This window comes from Miniopterus schreibersii, assembly GCF_964146895.1.
Source record: "Miniopterus schreibersii genome assembly, chromosome: 14".
Taxonomy (NCBI): domain Eukaryota; kingdom Metazoa; phylum Chordata; class Mammalia; order Chiroptera; family Miniopteridae; genus Miniopterus; species Miniopterus schreibersii.
The window spans coordinates 12,060,597-12,075,153 of NC_138114.1; the positions used below are offsets into that span (position 1 = coordinate 12,060,597).

Below are 14,557 nucleotides of genomic sequence, written 5' to 3' on the forward strand. Positions count from 1 at the left end.
TGAGAATCTGTGATTCTAGAGGATCAGTTGCCGAGCTACAGAGATGGATGCATGGGACAGAGCAATAGAAGGAGGAGAGCTACCCAGTGCTGTGCTGAAGAGCCCACCAGCAGCCCTGGAGAACTGCCCAGCACACAGCAGTTCTAAGAATGGTTGTTTATTAACCTGGGGTGAAGGCCATGGGTCCAACAATGTCCCTGGTCACCAGACTAAATGGGCCTGATGTTGCTGAGGCATTTGCCAGAGACTGAGGCTGGAGGACAGCTTCCGTGCCACAGACTTCGTGCTCTGAGGAGGCCCTAGTAAGTCATTTCTGGAGGACAGAGGTGGAGTCCTGGGCCAAGAGCCTGGCCATCTGACTTGATCCTGGTGAGGCCCAGGCAGGGGATTTGGTGGGGTTGTCAGGCCCACTCAGGGCCTCTGTCTCTCTCTGACCTGTGGCATTTATGTTCTTCTTGGATCCAGTTGACCATCTGCAAACTGAAGGGTGGTCCTTGTGGTCAAAGGGAAGAATGGAAATGGGGTGTGTCTAAGCCTGACCTTGGCCTCCAGCACAATCAGGGAAGGCAGATAAAAAAGAAGATAAAGAAAGGAAAGATGGAGCAGAATGTGATAACGTTTCTTTCCAGCTCACTACTTCTCACTGGGCCCTGGGGAGGGGAAGGGCTCAGGGAGCCGACAGGGTAGGCCAGGACAGGTGAGTAGTTAGGCAACATTGGGACTAGTGGCCAGAGAGGAGCAGAGGGAGAGGCCTGTGCAGGCTGGGCTGCCGAGGCTTCCTGCAAGAGGGACCAGCTTGAGCAAAGGCTGGAGGGGAATCTGACAGCAGGGTGGGGTACAGAGTTGCGGAGGCCTCTAGGCAGCAGAGAATCCTGCCAGGGGAAGAAGAATGAGCTGAAATCCTGCCAAGGGAGTATAAACAGAAATTCTGGGTTCTGGTGGCAAACAAAGAAAAAGAGAGAGAGAGAGAGAGAGAGAGAGAGAGAGAGAGAGAGAGAGAGAGAGAGAGAGAGAGAGAGAGAGAGAGAAGAAAGAAAGAAAGAAAGAAAGAAAGAAAGAAAGAAAGAAAGAAAGAAAGAAGGGAGGGAGGGAGGGAGGGAGGGAGGGAGGGAGGGAGGGAGGGAGGGAGGGAGGGAGGGAGGGAGGGAGGGAGGGAGGGAGGGAGGGAGGGAGGGAGGGAGGAAGGAAGGAATAAGCCTCACATTAGAACATTCCAAATCAAGGGAAAAAAGCAAATTTAAGTTTTATGTGACCAGGATCAATGATCAAAGAAGGTTCCTTTTGAGGATCAGAGCCCTACCTTGGGGAGCTCTGGGTCCTGAGCACCCAGCAAGGGCCTATCATAAAGTAAAGACTATTTTTAAAAAATATATCTTTATTGATTTCAGAGAGAGGAAGAGAGAGAGATAGAAACATCAATGACGAGAGAGTCACTGATCGGCTGCCTCCTGCAGGCCCCCTGACTGGGGATCAAGCCCTCAACCCGGGCATGTGCCCTGACCAGGCATCAAACCGCGATCTCCTGGATCCTAGGTCAATGCTCAACCGCTGAGCCATGCCCGGCCAGGTTAGATGAAATGACTGACAGGCTCTTGGGGAAACAGCTGTGGTTCTGAAGGTAGGTGGGGCCCCAAAGTGTAAAAGGGATGTTTATGAGAAGTGAGAGAATGGATGTCATAAACCAGGCCCCGCCAAGAAATGGGCCTTGTGGAACCTCAGGTCACCTGCTCTAGTTTGAGTCTAGCTGTAAGGCCCACAGGAAAGGGAAGAAGAAGGAATCTGAGGCTCGCTTGGTCCTCAGAAAAATGCAGTTGAGAGAGGAGCCAAAGCTCACACAGGCAGTGAGCTTGCCTTTGTGCCAGGCCACCAGGAGCAGAGCTAGTTTGTCATTTCCAGGCCCTGTGGGCTCTCATGCATAGGGACTGCGTAAGCCCCTAAGCCTCGTACCCACAGGAGCACTGGAGGCCCAGGGAGCACGGGCTCCTACTGCAGCCCTCTGCACCTGCCTGTGTGTGAGCACTGATCTAATTCTACTTACTTGTGTCTCCTCTCAGGGTCAAGGGCTGTGTGTCTGCTGTTCCGGGCACAGGGTCGAACACACCAGAGGTAGTAGCAAATGTTGACTAAACAAGATGAGATGAAATTATTTCCCTCGGTTTTCTCCACTACCAGGTAAGGACCATGTTCCGGTTTGTATCACTTCCTGTCCTTCTGTGTGTGGTGACAGTGTCCTGCTCAGACGCCATCACCTGTGAGGATGCGCAGAAGACCTGTTCAGTGATTACCTGTGGCATCCCGGTCACCAATGGCACCCCAGGCAGAGATGGGCGAGACGGACCCAAGGGAGAAAAAGGAGAACCAGGTACGGGAGGCTGGTCTGACTTCTTCAGTCTTTAGTCCCAAGAGGGATCTAGCCCGGGGCCACGAGCAGGCTCACCTTCCGTTACGCTGGGTGATGCATCGCTCCGAAGGATTCTTGCGCAGTGCCACCCTCTCCTAAGCAGAGCTCTGCGGCTCTCCCGGATCCCCCTTGCCACGTGGGAACTGGTGAGGTGTGGTTGTCACCCGAGGTGGCATGCTGCCCGCCTAGGAAGCTGGCCCTGGGATGCAGGAGGGTCTTCCTTCTTCAGGCCACCACTAGTTGGCTGGTGGTTTCTGGAGTCAGTGTGAATCTAGTGTAGAGCTTTTGGAGGAAGGGAATGAGCAATGGCCACTGGGTCACATTTCTTTCATCTTCCAACAGGGCAAGCGCTCAGAGGCTTGCAGGGCCCTCCAGGGAAATTGGGGCCTCCAGGGAATACAGGGGCTCCTGGGTTGCGAGGAGTCAAGGGCCAGAAAGGAGATCGCGGAGACAGTTCAGGTAAGGAGCCCATCCCAGCACCGGGGGGGCTGAGGGGCCCGGGCCCTGGGGACTCGAGGCCAGGTGGGAGGCGACCCTTCTGCCCCCTGGCAGGTGCTCAGCCCTGCCCCCTGGCCTGGCACTCTCGCTCTTCCCAGGCTTACTTGGGGCCTGGAGGGATTCCCACGGGGGCCTGAGTGCAGGCTTCGAACCCTGCCAGCGCCCCCTCAGGGCGTTGCAGGAGGCGGCCCCGCTCTCCTTCAGGGGGAACAGCCCAGTGTGAGGCTCCAGGGTGTGAGGGAGGAAATGGCTCCTCTCCGCTGTTGAATTTGCTTTTTGTCACAAAAATGGCATGAAAATGGTCTGCTTTATAAGACCCCTGGTGCAATAAACGAATTAATAAAGTCATTAGCCCTGGCAGGGGTGGCTCCATGGTTAGAGCGTCACCTGGGCACCGAAGGGTGGCGGGTTAGATCCCCAGTCAAGGACCCTTACCTGGGTTGCAGGTTTGATTTCTGGCCCTGGTTGGGGTTTGTGGGGGAGGCAACCAGTCCATGTGTCTCCCTCATGTTGATATTTCTCTCTCCCTCCATCTCTCTCTCTTTTTCTCTCTCTCTTTCCCCCTCCCTCCTTTCCTTCCACTCTCTCTAAAAAAAAAAAAAAAATCAATGGAAAAAATAACCTCAGGTGATGATTAGCAACAACCAAAAAGTAATTAAATAAATTAATTCACAGTGAAATACAGTAATCAGTAACAACCGCCACCAAATGATGACCTCACGTAAATATGTGTCCACTGGCCTTTCACAATAATAAAAATATTAGAGAGTGTGCCTGGAATAAGAAATGACAGTGTCTGATTAAGCAAAATTTTCTCTAAGGCTAATGAGTTGGGCCTTTTCTTAGAAATTATTATAATACTGCGATATTTTAAGGGGTGTGTGGAAAAAAGGATCCAGAGCTGTAGTTTAAAAGTTATTGTTATTGTTAGTTTCAGAGTTACAGCTTCTAAGAGTTATGAATTATATCTGGAGGGCAGGGAGACAGGGTTTTTCCTTTTGCTTTTTGTTTTCTTGTTTTTATTTGTGGTGTTGCTTTTTTACAAAATGCTCTGCTCTCCAATTTAGGGTGTCTTTCTCCATAAATGCCCTTCTCCGTGTTGCTTTGCAGGTGCTGAGAGTGCGCTGGCGAAGTTAGAGAGAGAGCTAAGGAGCCTGAAGTCCGAACTGGACCACATCAAAAAGCGTAAGGCTTTTGTCCGCATCACCCCCCCGCCCCCCGCACCCCGGGTCCTGGCTCTCGCATTTATCTTCAAGGCACTGCAGGTTCTCCGGAGGGCAGAAGGGAGCTAACATTTGGAACACATTATATACCAGGGCCCGTGCAAGGTTGGCCTTTTCTCATAACATGGTTTCATTCACTCCTCTCACCATAGCTATTTGTGAGCATTACACTTACTTTATTTACAAGTGAGAGAAATCGGTCCAGGAATTGTAGATAATTCATCCAACAGGACGCAGGTGGGAAGCAGCAGAGGAAAGGTGGCCTGGACGTCTGCTGACTGCAGAATCTTTGCTCCATCCCCAGCACCCACTGTTTTCAGATGGCCGGCCATGCCCTTTCCTGTCCTGATAGAAACCAACCAAGCCTGATAGTGGGGCCCAAGCCTGTTCCCCTATGTCCACCTGCACGGGGCAGCTTGTACAGAGTGACCGTGTCCAGGACCGGGTACCCAGGAGAGGCCAGGCGTTCTGCCGGGGCCTTGCTAGACCCCTGAGGAGCTCTTCCTCGCTAGGCTCTGCCCAGGGGCCTTGAGCACAGGCTCTTTTTCAGAGTCCCGAGTTCCCAGACAAGGGCTTTGTCACCCACCGTCCTGGACTGGGCTCCAGGCCAAGTCAACCCCATCTACCCTTTGGGATTTCAGTGCAAACCTTCTCGTTGGGCAAAAGATCTGGAAAGAAGCTCTATGTGACCAATGGTGAAAAGATGCCTTTTTCCAAAGTGAAGTCTCTGTGCGCTGAGCTCCGGGCCACCGTGGCCACCCCCAAGAATGCCGAGGAGGACGCAGCCATCCAGGATGTGGCCAATGACTCTGTCTTCCTGGGCATCACAGATGAAGTGACCGAAGGCCAGTTTATGTATGTGACAGGAGGGAGGCTGACCTACAGCAACTGGAAGAAGGGCGAGCCTAACGACCATAACCTGGAGGAGGACTGTGTGGTCCTCCAAAGGGACGGGCTCTGGAATGACGTGTCCTGCTCTTCCTCCTACCTGGCCGTCTGTGAATTCCCAGCCTGAGGAGGCAGGTTCCTCAGCCCTCCCGGGCTCTGCTGAGCTCCCTGCCACTCCAAAAGAGAAGCAGTGACGGCTTCTCTGGCCCTGTTGACTCCTTCTTGCGGGTGGGAGGAAAGTGAGGGCTTGTATTGGACCGTGGGCTGGGGAAGTGAAAAGAGGCTGGCTGTGGGACATGAGGGTTTCTGGTCCAGTTCTTGGCAAAGGTTGGCATTTTCTCCTGCCTAAGAGCAAGCCACTGGGTTACAGTCAACCACGGAAGGGGGCCAATCTAGCTCTCTCCTTTTTCAGCTAGGACACTGCGGCCCCCAGAGGGCCCAGCGGAGGGCCACATCTGCCTCCACGAGACCCACCTCCTTTTGTCCAAGCGTTGCCACTGCTTGATGCCAAACTCTGCTGCCCTCGATTCCTTCCCATGGCTGGCCCAGCCCTATCTATGCCATGGATACTGATCTAGCTGTTCATTAGCTGCACCAGAAAGCCCTCCACTGCCAATTTCCAAAGTTGGCAATATCCAAAATCCACATTAGAACGTCCAAACCCTGTAGAGAATTTTTATAAAAGTTTTTCTGGCCCAGCCGGGTGTGGCTCAGCGGTTGAGCATCGACCTAGGATCTAGGCGATCGAGGTTCGATTCCAGGTCAGGGCACATGCCCAGGTTGCGGGCTCGATCAGTGACTCTCTCATCATTGATGTTTCTATCTCTCTCTCTCCCTCTCCTTTCCTCTCTCTGAAATCAATAAAGATATATTAAAAAAAAAAAAAAGGTTTTTCTGAACCAAACAGAGCATAGGCCTGGAAGCAAGACAACGGAGAAGACGCTTCCCAGAATGACGATTTGCAGCTTCCTTTATGCATTTGGAGTTAAGGAGGGAAGGAAAGGAAGGTTGCCTGAAGGTGGAGAAGGGAGGGCAGGGGTTGGATTACAGGATAGACAACAAGACCGTGTGCTCTCTGGAGGGCGATTCCCCTCGAGAGGTCGGAAAAGAGGCACTTCGAAGGTGTGTTAACCTAGATGCCGGAGAACAATGGACACAGCTAGCTCAAGGCATAGATAAACCTTTTACTAAAAAAGAGAGATGCCTGGAGTGTGACTACTCGCTGTAACCTGCCCAGTTAGACATTTATGATGAGATCACCCTGTGAGGTGACTCTTCACAGAACCCCTTTTTCTTACACAACCACCGGTAACAATGATTAGTCCCAGGAATTCCCTGCCCCTGCCCAAGTGGCTGTGGCCTCCTTATAGTCACCGAGGTGATCATGAGGACAAAGGACAGCCTTTCCTTCCTGCACGCTTTTAGAAAACTGATCTGATAAGGTGGCGAATGCCACGATCACGGTGGGAGGCGAAAGGTCAGGCAGACCACTGACCTTCCTCTTCACAGGGCGCTATCGGTCTCAGTCTGTCCATGTTCAGAGTCCCCTTCCTTCTGTGATGTCCTTGCCCTCTTATAGGTCAATAGGTCCATTTTTAGTAGAAACAAGAGGAAAAACTCCTCAAGAGTGAGTTTCACACCTTGTGGGTCAAATGATTCGTCATTCAGTCAGCAAACCAAACCTCCCTCTGGGAAGGAATCTGACTCCGTGGGCCCACAGTCTTGCTCATGACCATGCATGGTTTTTAGCAAATATCAGGGCTGGTGGAGCTGAGGATCTGCAGGGCCATACCGCAAACTGAGGGGAGAGTGAATTGCAGCTCCAGTTCTAGGAGTCACAAAATGAGATTGAAAAATAGTTCACGAATGTGTCAAGGGCCACTTAATGAAATATTTTCTTTAAAATTAGTTTTCTTTTTTATTTTTCTTTGTATCTGAGCAACCAGAGAGAGCACCTCATGCTCAGGAAGTACTTGATGAGTATTTGTTGACCAGGTACACCAAAAAATCCCCACATGGGTGTGTGGATCGAATCTGAGAAGTGAATACAGGGAGAGGTCTCTCCCAGATGTGCTCCTTCTGCAGGACTTCCCAGGCAGGGGCGAGAGCTGGACTGGACATACTGAAGGAATTGGGGCTGGTAGGATGCGGGTGACAGGGCAGTTCTGTGTCCCTGGCCTCTAGCACACCTACACTGTCACATCACTGAATTTTCAATCCCACTGGCTCTTCTTCAAGCACTACACTTGGGGGCTATGCAGAGAGTATTTTTGTGATATAGAGCAGACCAATTCCCTATTTTCAATTAAAATCCAGACTGCTTACCAAAGGAGGTGGGACTGCTTATAGTTTAGAAGCACATATCAAACCATACGACAAGGCAGATAGAAAAAGGAAAGACCAGAAACTTTTAATAAGAAGAGTTAATAATAACTTTTAATAAGAAGATACACATAGAATGACTCAGAAAAAAAGGATTCCTGCAGCCAAGCATGAAAGTTACACCTGGATTTTCTCACAGCCAAGGAAACAATGAGGAAATGGACTGGTAAGCACCGTATGATCCTTTCTATCTTATGCAATGAGAGCTCGTGGTCTACCCCAAGGGGAAGGTCTCCTTTGTTTATACTGTGCATAAAGAGCAGTATCTTCAGCTATAAAATTGTAGAAGACGCAGTCATGTGCTTCACATGGGTTGTTTCCCAGTATGTAATTGCCCCCCAGTCAGGGAAACACAGTAAAAATCTATAGGACAAGCGCAGGCTCTTCCGCTCCCCTTTCAGGCTTCTCCTTTGCCTGTTCTTCCCCTGACTTAGCACCCAGCCACCTTTTCCAGTCTCCTCTCTCTAAATGTAAATGTTTGCCCTTATTCGTCCTTCAGCCTAGCGTTGAGGCAGCCACCTCCACAACATTTACTCCCCTCTTCTTACCAGCAAGCAGTGGGACCCATGCAAGTTAGCTCAGGAGGAGGCATTAATCTAAAAATACAGGATTCTCATGAGAGTCTAAAGATAGAAACTGCAGTTCATCCGGTCCTCCCACAGCCTGGAACAAGAAATTGTGGATTCAAGGCGATTCTCCAGACAGGCTCTCGCTCTCTCAAGGGCTGAGGGCAGACAGTTCCCTTCACCAAGAGACCTACGATGATTGACATGATTGACAGGGGACCTAATGAAACCAGAGTCTCCAAGGACAGACTTTTGGGGCTTTAGGCAGCACATTCCCCTTGGGATTTCAGGAATAGGGAGGACTCTGAGCGACCTCTTGAACCCCATTTTTTGCCATATCCTTTCCCTGGCTGGCTTTTGGACCAAGAACCTGACAGGTGCATCTGAGCCACAGTCTTCCTCTGCTGACTCTGCGAAGAGTGAGGGCCTGACGGTCACGGCTCAGAGCATTCCTGGGAATGAGCCTGCTGTCTAGACCTCTGTGGGGCCTGGGTTCGGACTCCAGGGTTATGCCCAAGGGAGAGCAAGGCCTGGGTCTCTGTGCCATGTTGAGGCTGAAGGAGAGGCAGTTGGTGGGTGGGAAATGCAGGGTTGGGAGCATCTCCCTGACTAATACATTGAGTAGCACATTAGCTCCCCGGGCCTCAGTCTCTGGATCTAAATTGACCAATTGGTCTCATCCCTGCAGGATCACCTTTCTTTGGAGTCCTACAGCTCTGCTGTTCTCACTTTTAGCCATGCCCAAGACAGGGGACGGGGACTTTGGGGACCAGCTAAAGGCCTAGCATTCACATTCCTCCACCCCCCTTTGTGCCTAGGCCAGCTGCTGTCGGGCGCCCACCAGCACCAGGGGGCCACAGTCAGAGCATGGCCTATATGTTTGTACCTGGCAGAGCGCCTCTTACATGGAAAGTTGTTTGCTCACAGTTGTGCAACTGATTTGTGCTTTATAACCTGCCAGGAATCAGGGATTTATTTCCCATTAACCAGGAAGAGACCGAATGTCATCATGGGGATGCCAGGAAGGGGACTTTGCAAAGTAATGTTGTCTTAGTAACCCTGAGTGGCTGCCGGAGTTCTGGGAAGGGAGGAGGAGCTCAGGGCAGGGGTCTATCTGGGAAGGATGCTCCCAACCTTGGGTGAAAACTGCTCAGGCGACAGCGTCTCCAGCCATGGACCAGTGTCTTTTCCTGGCAAACGCAGGTGTCATGCTCAAAAGAAGCGGGATGCAAGTAACCACTTGTTAGCTAAACAAACACTTGGGGTTAAGCTGGCCACCGTCAACCCAAGGTCCAGCCTGCCCTGTCCTGGCAAGCCGAGTGCCTGTGCCACCTCCTGCGGCTCTGTAGAGTAGTGGCCAGCAGAACTGCCTGGAAGGCTTGACAAATCATAGGGTCAAGTTGGTTCCACTCTGGACCAAGTGCATCAAAATCTCAGAAATCTTCCCCGTTGTACTCCCCTAAGTGATCCAGAAGTTTGACCAGTTTTGGAAACCACTGCTCAAAATATACAATCACCATAGCTGCTTTCTGTCTGCCTCTCACCTTCGCAGGGAGGCCCTGGAGCCAGGAGCCAGGGCTTCTCCATCCTTGTAGGCCCCTCATGAGGTGAAGGAGGTCCTGCTTAACTCTATAATTTTGCACCCCAAATAATCTCAACTGATCAGTACCCACTAGTTAAAAGCACCTGCTGACCTGAATCCTTCCCCCTGCATGTCCAGGGTCTGACTGCCTCCTGACGTCAGGCAGCGGGTCTGGGCCTGGAACAGCTCTGGCGAGTGTCAGAGCGAAACACTGAGTGGAGAATTACGTGTACATGAATTTAGGGGTCTTTGTGCATATGTGTGTGAGTTTCTGTATAGAAACCAGCAGACCCAGGGCTTGAAATTCGCAGCATCCTGCTGTTAGGGGTCTCAGTTCCTGCCCCGCTCCCAGCCTATATCCAGGTGCCCTACTCTGCGTACCCCTCATTGAGGAGCATTGGCTTGGGGTGGTGTCAGGGACCCTGGGTGAGGTATGTGAGTGCTTGGTCATGGACAAAGGGGCCCTGAGCTGTACACTGGAACCCTAGGGCTCAACAGAGATTGTGTGGGTGATAACATGATCCCATTCCTGCCAGGCCTTGGTTCTTATATCACCATTGTCCTCCAAAGTCTGACCACTGAATCTAAGGTTACTCCAACCCAGTCACCATTGCAACACTTGGTTTTATTTTCTTATTAGCAGTTGTAGGCACCTGAGATCATCCTGACCATTTACTGATTTGAGCTGTCAGTGAAGCAAAGTCATTCAGAGGACTCTGGAGCCAGACTGGCTGGATTCAAACCTTGGCTCCACTATGTGGCAGCTGTGGGACCCTGAGCAAGTGACACACTCTGTGCTTTAGTTCCCTTCTTGGTAAAATTGGGATATGGCTAGTGCCCACCTCACAGGGCTGTTGTGAGGAACAAATGGACTGACACAGCAAGGCAGCCAGGAGAGCACTGGCCCGCAGTGGGTGCCAGGCAGGCATTCGTTCCTGCGGCTGCTATGATGAGCAGGACAGCCTGTGTCACACAGTGAAGTCCCAGGGCCCTTAACAGGCCTGGGACCACATCACTCTCAGTAACTGAGAGTAATAAATGAATAAATGAGTAAACGAATGAATGAGTGGAGTGCAGTCCTCCCGGAAAACCCCACAACCTTCTCCGGAACTTGACTCAGCTCCAAGCCACGTCCAGAGCGAAGCAGAGGACTTTGACGTGTGGCTCGGAGCACAGCTTCTTTTCCTGGGTAGTTTGGTTTAGTTGGGCGGCAGCAGTGGCTTCATGCTGCCCTCTGCTGGTGGCTCTAAGACAGGGCTGGAAACTCAGGTTCCCGCCAGGGGCCAGGTGAGTGGTGGGGTCCCCGGAGCCCCTTGCCTGCAGCTTCAGCTGTTCCTGCTTCCCCCCTCTCCCCTCTGCCCCTGTTGCTACACCCACTTAGGACACTTTTCCTAAATGCCCCTGCCCTCGAGGGTCAGATCCAGACACACTCCGCTGGGGGACCTGTCAGCCCTCGCTGTCCAGCAAGCCCCGGGACTGGGGGAATTCTCTGCTCCTATGTGTGTCTGTCACATGTCCAAACCTTCACTGTGAACTCTACAGAGCAGGACCCACGTGCCACCCCACCCAGCTTCCTGCCTGCCCCCCTCAGGTCTCTGTGTCTAGGCTGATTACAGAATCCCCGCCAGGGCAGGACTGGCCCTGTGGAGGCTGGATTGGTGGACATCTCCCTGAGCTATCTCTTTGATCTTTCAGGGTATCCTGTGAAGTCCAAAAAGATCAAGCCCTAGGCCTCCCCCACCCCTACCCTCAGCATCAGCAGGGAGAGACCGTGGACTTTTCTCTGAACCAGGTGTTTTTTTTAGAACATTGCTAAGTTTTACTTGTGATCTTGGTTGTGCAGAGGAGTTCAGGCTGAGGACCTGCAACTAAGGAAACTGCAGAGGCTCTCGTGGGACCTGCGAGGACACCAGGAGGGGCTCAGTCCACAGACAGATGGTGGGGATCTCCTGCAGGTCTCGAATGGAGCTGCCATTGCTGTCCCACGAGCTGCAACGCTGTCCCTGGGCTTCCTGGAAGCCCAGCTGGTGGAAGCACCGGGATTCTTGCAGAGGTCCCAGGGTCACCTTCACTTGGCTCACTGATGCAGCTCAGGGGGTCCCCCTGGTTTGGTTCCCTCAGGTCCTGCGGAGCAGTGCCCTCTTACGCCAGAAAGGGCAAACACTAGCACACATATTGCCCCCTCCTCCCCCGTGTCAGTGGCAGACATGGCTACTCAACTACCACCCATTCGGCCCGGAGGGGACCCTGGAAGCCGTCTCAACCCTGCAGTTATTACCAAGGGACCTGAGGTGGGCGTGTATGCAAAAGAACTCACTGTCCAGCCCTGCCTGGTGCTTCTGCCGAGTTCAGCTTCCTATTCACATAGGAAACCGTGGCATCGGCAGTCACAAAAGCGCTGTCAGCTGCCACAGGAGAGCTGCGTGTGTGACCCTTTACCGAGCACGAACATGCCCTGGGGAGCAAACCTTGACCAGCCGCGCTGACCGTCCCGTGCCGCCTGCAGTTCCTAGTGACCATCTCCCCGTACAGATGAGGGCGGCCTGCCAGGCACTCCGAAGGCAGGGACCAGAAAAGACGCTGTGCACTTTGGATTCACTCCGAGGACGACGTCTGGGGAGGGCAGGGGTGGAAGCGCCGCTGGGCCTGAGAGGGAGGAAGGATGGATGCATCGGAGACGGCTTAACTCCACACTCCGTGTCCATGCTTCTGCTTTTTTCCTTTTCAATAATGAAAGCAAAGGATACTTCCCTCTGAGTACAGCTTTAACTCTAGTCCATAAATTTTGGATACTTATTGCTGTTTAATTTGAATTTCTTTAATTACTACTAAGATTGTACATTTTTCATGTTTCATTACTATTGGCCATCGGTATTTCTTATTTCATGAATTTTCTCTTCTCATTCTTAGGTATTTCTCTTCTCATTCCTACTTAGATATTCATCATTTTCTTGTTGAATTATCTGTTATGTACTTTGCAAATAAATAAGCATTTCCATTTTAATCTTACATTGTCTTACTTTTTTGGCAGAGAAGTTTTATATTTTAGTGTGTGTAGCCAGATGTATCAATATTATCGTTCTGGGTTTTCTTCTCTGATATCATTCTTAGATAGCTCTTCTCCCCTCCAGGACTACATAAGTCACTACTTATGTTTTCTTCTGATTTTGAATTTTATATATTAGTAAAAAATCTGATTTTATTTTCCTCTAAATGCTTAACCAGCCCAGCCAGTGTGGCTCAGCGGTTGAGCATCGACCTAGGATCCAGGAGATTGGGGTTCGATTCCCGGTCAGGGCCCATGCCCAGGTTTCAGGTTCGATCCCCAGCAGGGGGCATGCAGGAGGCAGCTGATCAATGACTCTCTCATCATTGATGTTTCTATCTCTCTCCTTTTCCTTTCCTCTCTCTGAGATCAATAAAGATATATTAAAAAAAGAAAAAATAATAAATGCTGAACCACTTAACTGAGAATTACTCATTGAACCATTCATTAGTTTTCATACTCTTGGTAATCTATTTTTATTATGCATATGATATATATGTGTAGACATACTTTGGCCTGTTTTTGGTGGTTCTTACATTGTTCCATCTCTTCCTGTGTCAGTAACACACTATTGCATAAAACCCTTTAACATAAGATGACCCAGTCCGTTCTCATTGTTTAAGTAACTTTTCTGACTGTTCTGGGATATTTATTCTTTCATAAGACCCCCTGAAGAGGTCCTCCCAGACTCACCCTTTTTTGGAACTGAGTTTTGGTGAACTCACCTCCCTCTCACCCTCTTCCTGTCCTCTCAGGCCCTCTGTAGCCAGGGCCAGGCGTCCTGGGCTTGCTCAAAACCCAGCACCTCTTGTACCCTCCCCTTCCCGCCCTGATCCAGCCGTCCGCTCACAGAATGCGTTCACTTGGCCTGAAGTTGTCATCTGTCCTTTGGCCTTGGCCTGACCCCAGCCACTTATGTGTGAAATGAAGCATTCGAGGAATTAATAAAAGTGCAAAGAGGTTGGCAGTGGGGTCACAATGCTATTTCCTCAGTTCAAAGGGCCTGGAAACATCTTGAAAACACTTTATTCAGACCTACAAACAGGCATACATACAGGAATTAAGGATTTCAGTCACTCAACTCGTTTATTTTTTTGTTTTATTTTTCTTTAAGGGAGAAGAAGGGAGAAGGAGAGAGAGAGAGAGGCATCGATGAGAGAGAAACATCAACCTGCTGCCTCCTGACGCCCCCTACTGGGGATCAGGCCAGCCACCCGGGCATGTGCCCCGACCCAGAATCGAACCATGACCTCTTGGTTCATGGGTCAGCGCTCAACCACGGAGCCACTCCGGCTGGGCTCAACTGTTTCATTTATTCTCTGTCTACTTACTAAGCAAATAGGAAGAGTACTGTTTTGCTCAGGTAGGGAGGGTCCTCATGGGTCCCTCTGTGTTCAAATTGTTTGAGCCTGGCAGTCTGAGAGAGATTATATTGTTTATATAAATAAAAGTCAAATAGGTTAATATTGAAAATTTATGCAGGAAAGATGGGCTACGTATGCTGCAGTAACAACCCCCAAATGTCACTCAAGATTCAGGTAGAGCCCGGCCGGGCGCGGCTCAGCGGTTGAGCGTCTACCTGGGATCCAGGCGATCGGGGTTCGATTCCCGGTCAGGGCACATGCCCGGTTGCAGGCTGCAGCCGATCAATGACTCTCGCATCATTGATGTTTCTGTCTCTCTCTCTCCCTCTCCTTTCCTCTCTCTGAAATCAATATATATTAAAAAAAGGATTCAGGTAGATCCATCCAAGTGATCTGCAAGGACAGGTGCTCCCCATGCATTTGCTCGGTTTCCGGAAGCTGGATTTATACAGCAATGTTAGAACCACCGACGCGTCTGCCATCACTGCGGCGGCGGCGAAGCGGGCGTTGCAGACGGTGCGCTTGCCCTCGCCTGCTTCCACCCAGAGGTGACACAGGTCACAGACCTGCCTTCGTGAGGACTCTCTTATTGAAATATTAACACACA

General features: G+C 51.0%; 1 protein-coding gene across 3 annotated transcripts; it reads left to right on the plus strand.

Annotated features, from left to right (window-relative positions):
* The first annotated feature begins 230 nt into the window (after nt 1–230).
* On the plus strand, nt 231–5,883 carry LOC308567409 (mannose-binding protein A-like). Of its 3 annotated transcripts, none has more exons than XM_081158906.1 (6): nt 231–302; nt 466–612; nt 2,170–2,362; nt 2,744–2,860; nt 4,010–4,084; nt 4,764–5,883. In XM_081158906.1, exons 2-6 carry the CDS (start codon nt 598–600, stop codon nt 5,135–5,137), a joined length of 774 nt encoding a protein of 257 aa, XP_081015032.1. In that variant the 5' UTR covers nt 231–302; nt 466–597; the 3' UTR covers nt 5,138–5,883. The 3 variants fall into 3 exon arrangements, with proteins under 3 accessions (XP_081015032.1, XP_081015031.1, XP_081015033.1); XM_081158905.1 differs by having other exon boundaries at nt 251–369; XM_081158907.1 differs by having other exon boundaries at nt 251–369; nt 466–609; nt 2,173–2,362.
* Nucleotides 5,884–14,557: the final 8,674 nt, after the last annotated feature.

Coding starts and splice junctions, on each gene's coding strand:
- LOC308567409 (XM_081158906.1), top strand. Junction 2,363..2,743: donor GGGAGAAAAAGGAGAACCAG/GTACGGGAGGCT, acceptor ATCTTCCAACAG/GGCAAGCGCTCAGAGGCTTG. Junction 2,861..4,009: donor AGATCGCGGAGACAGTTCAG/GTAAGGAGCCCA, acceptor GTTGCTTTGCAG/GTGCTGAGAGTGCGCTGGCG.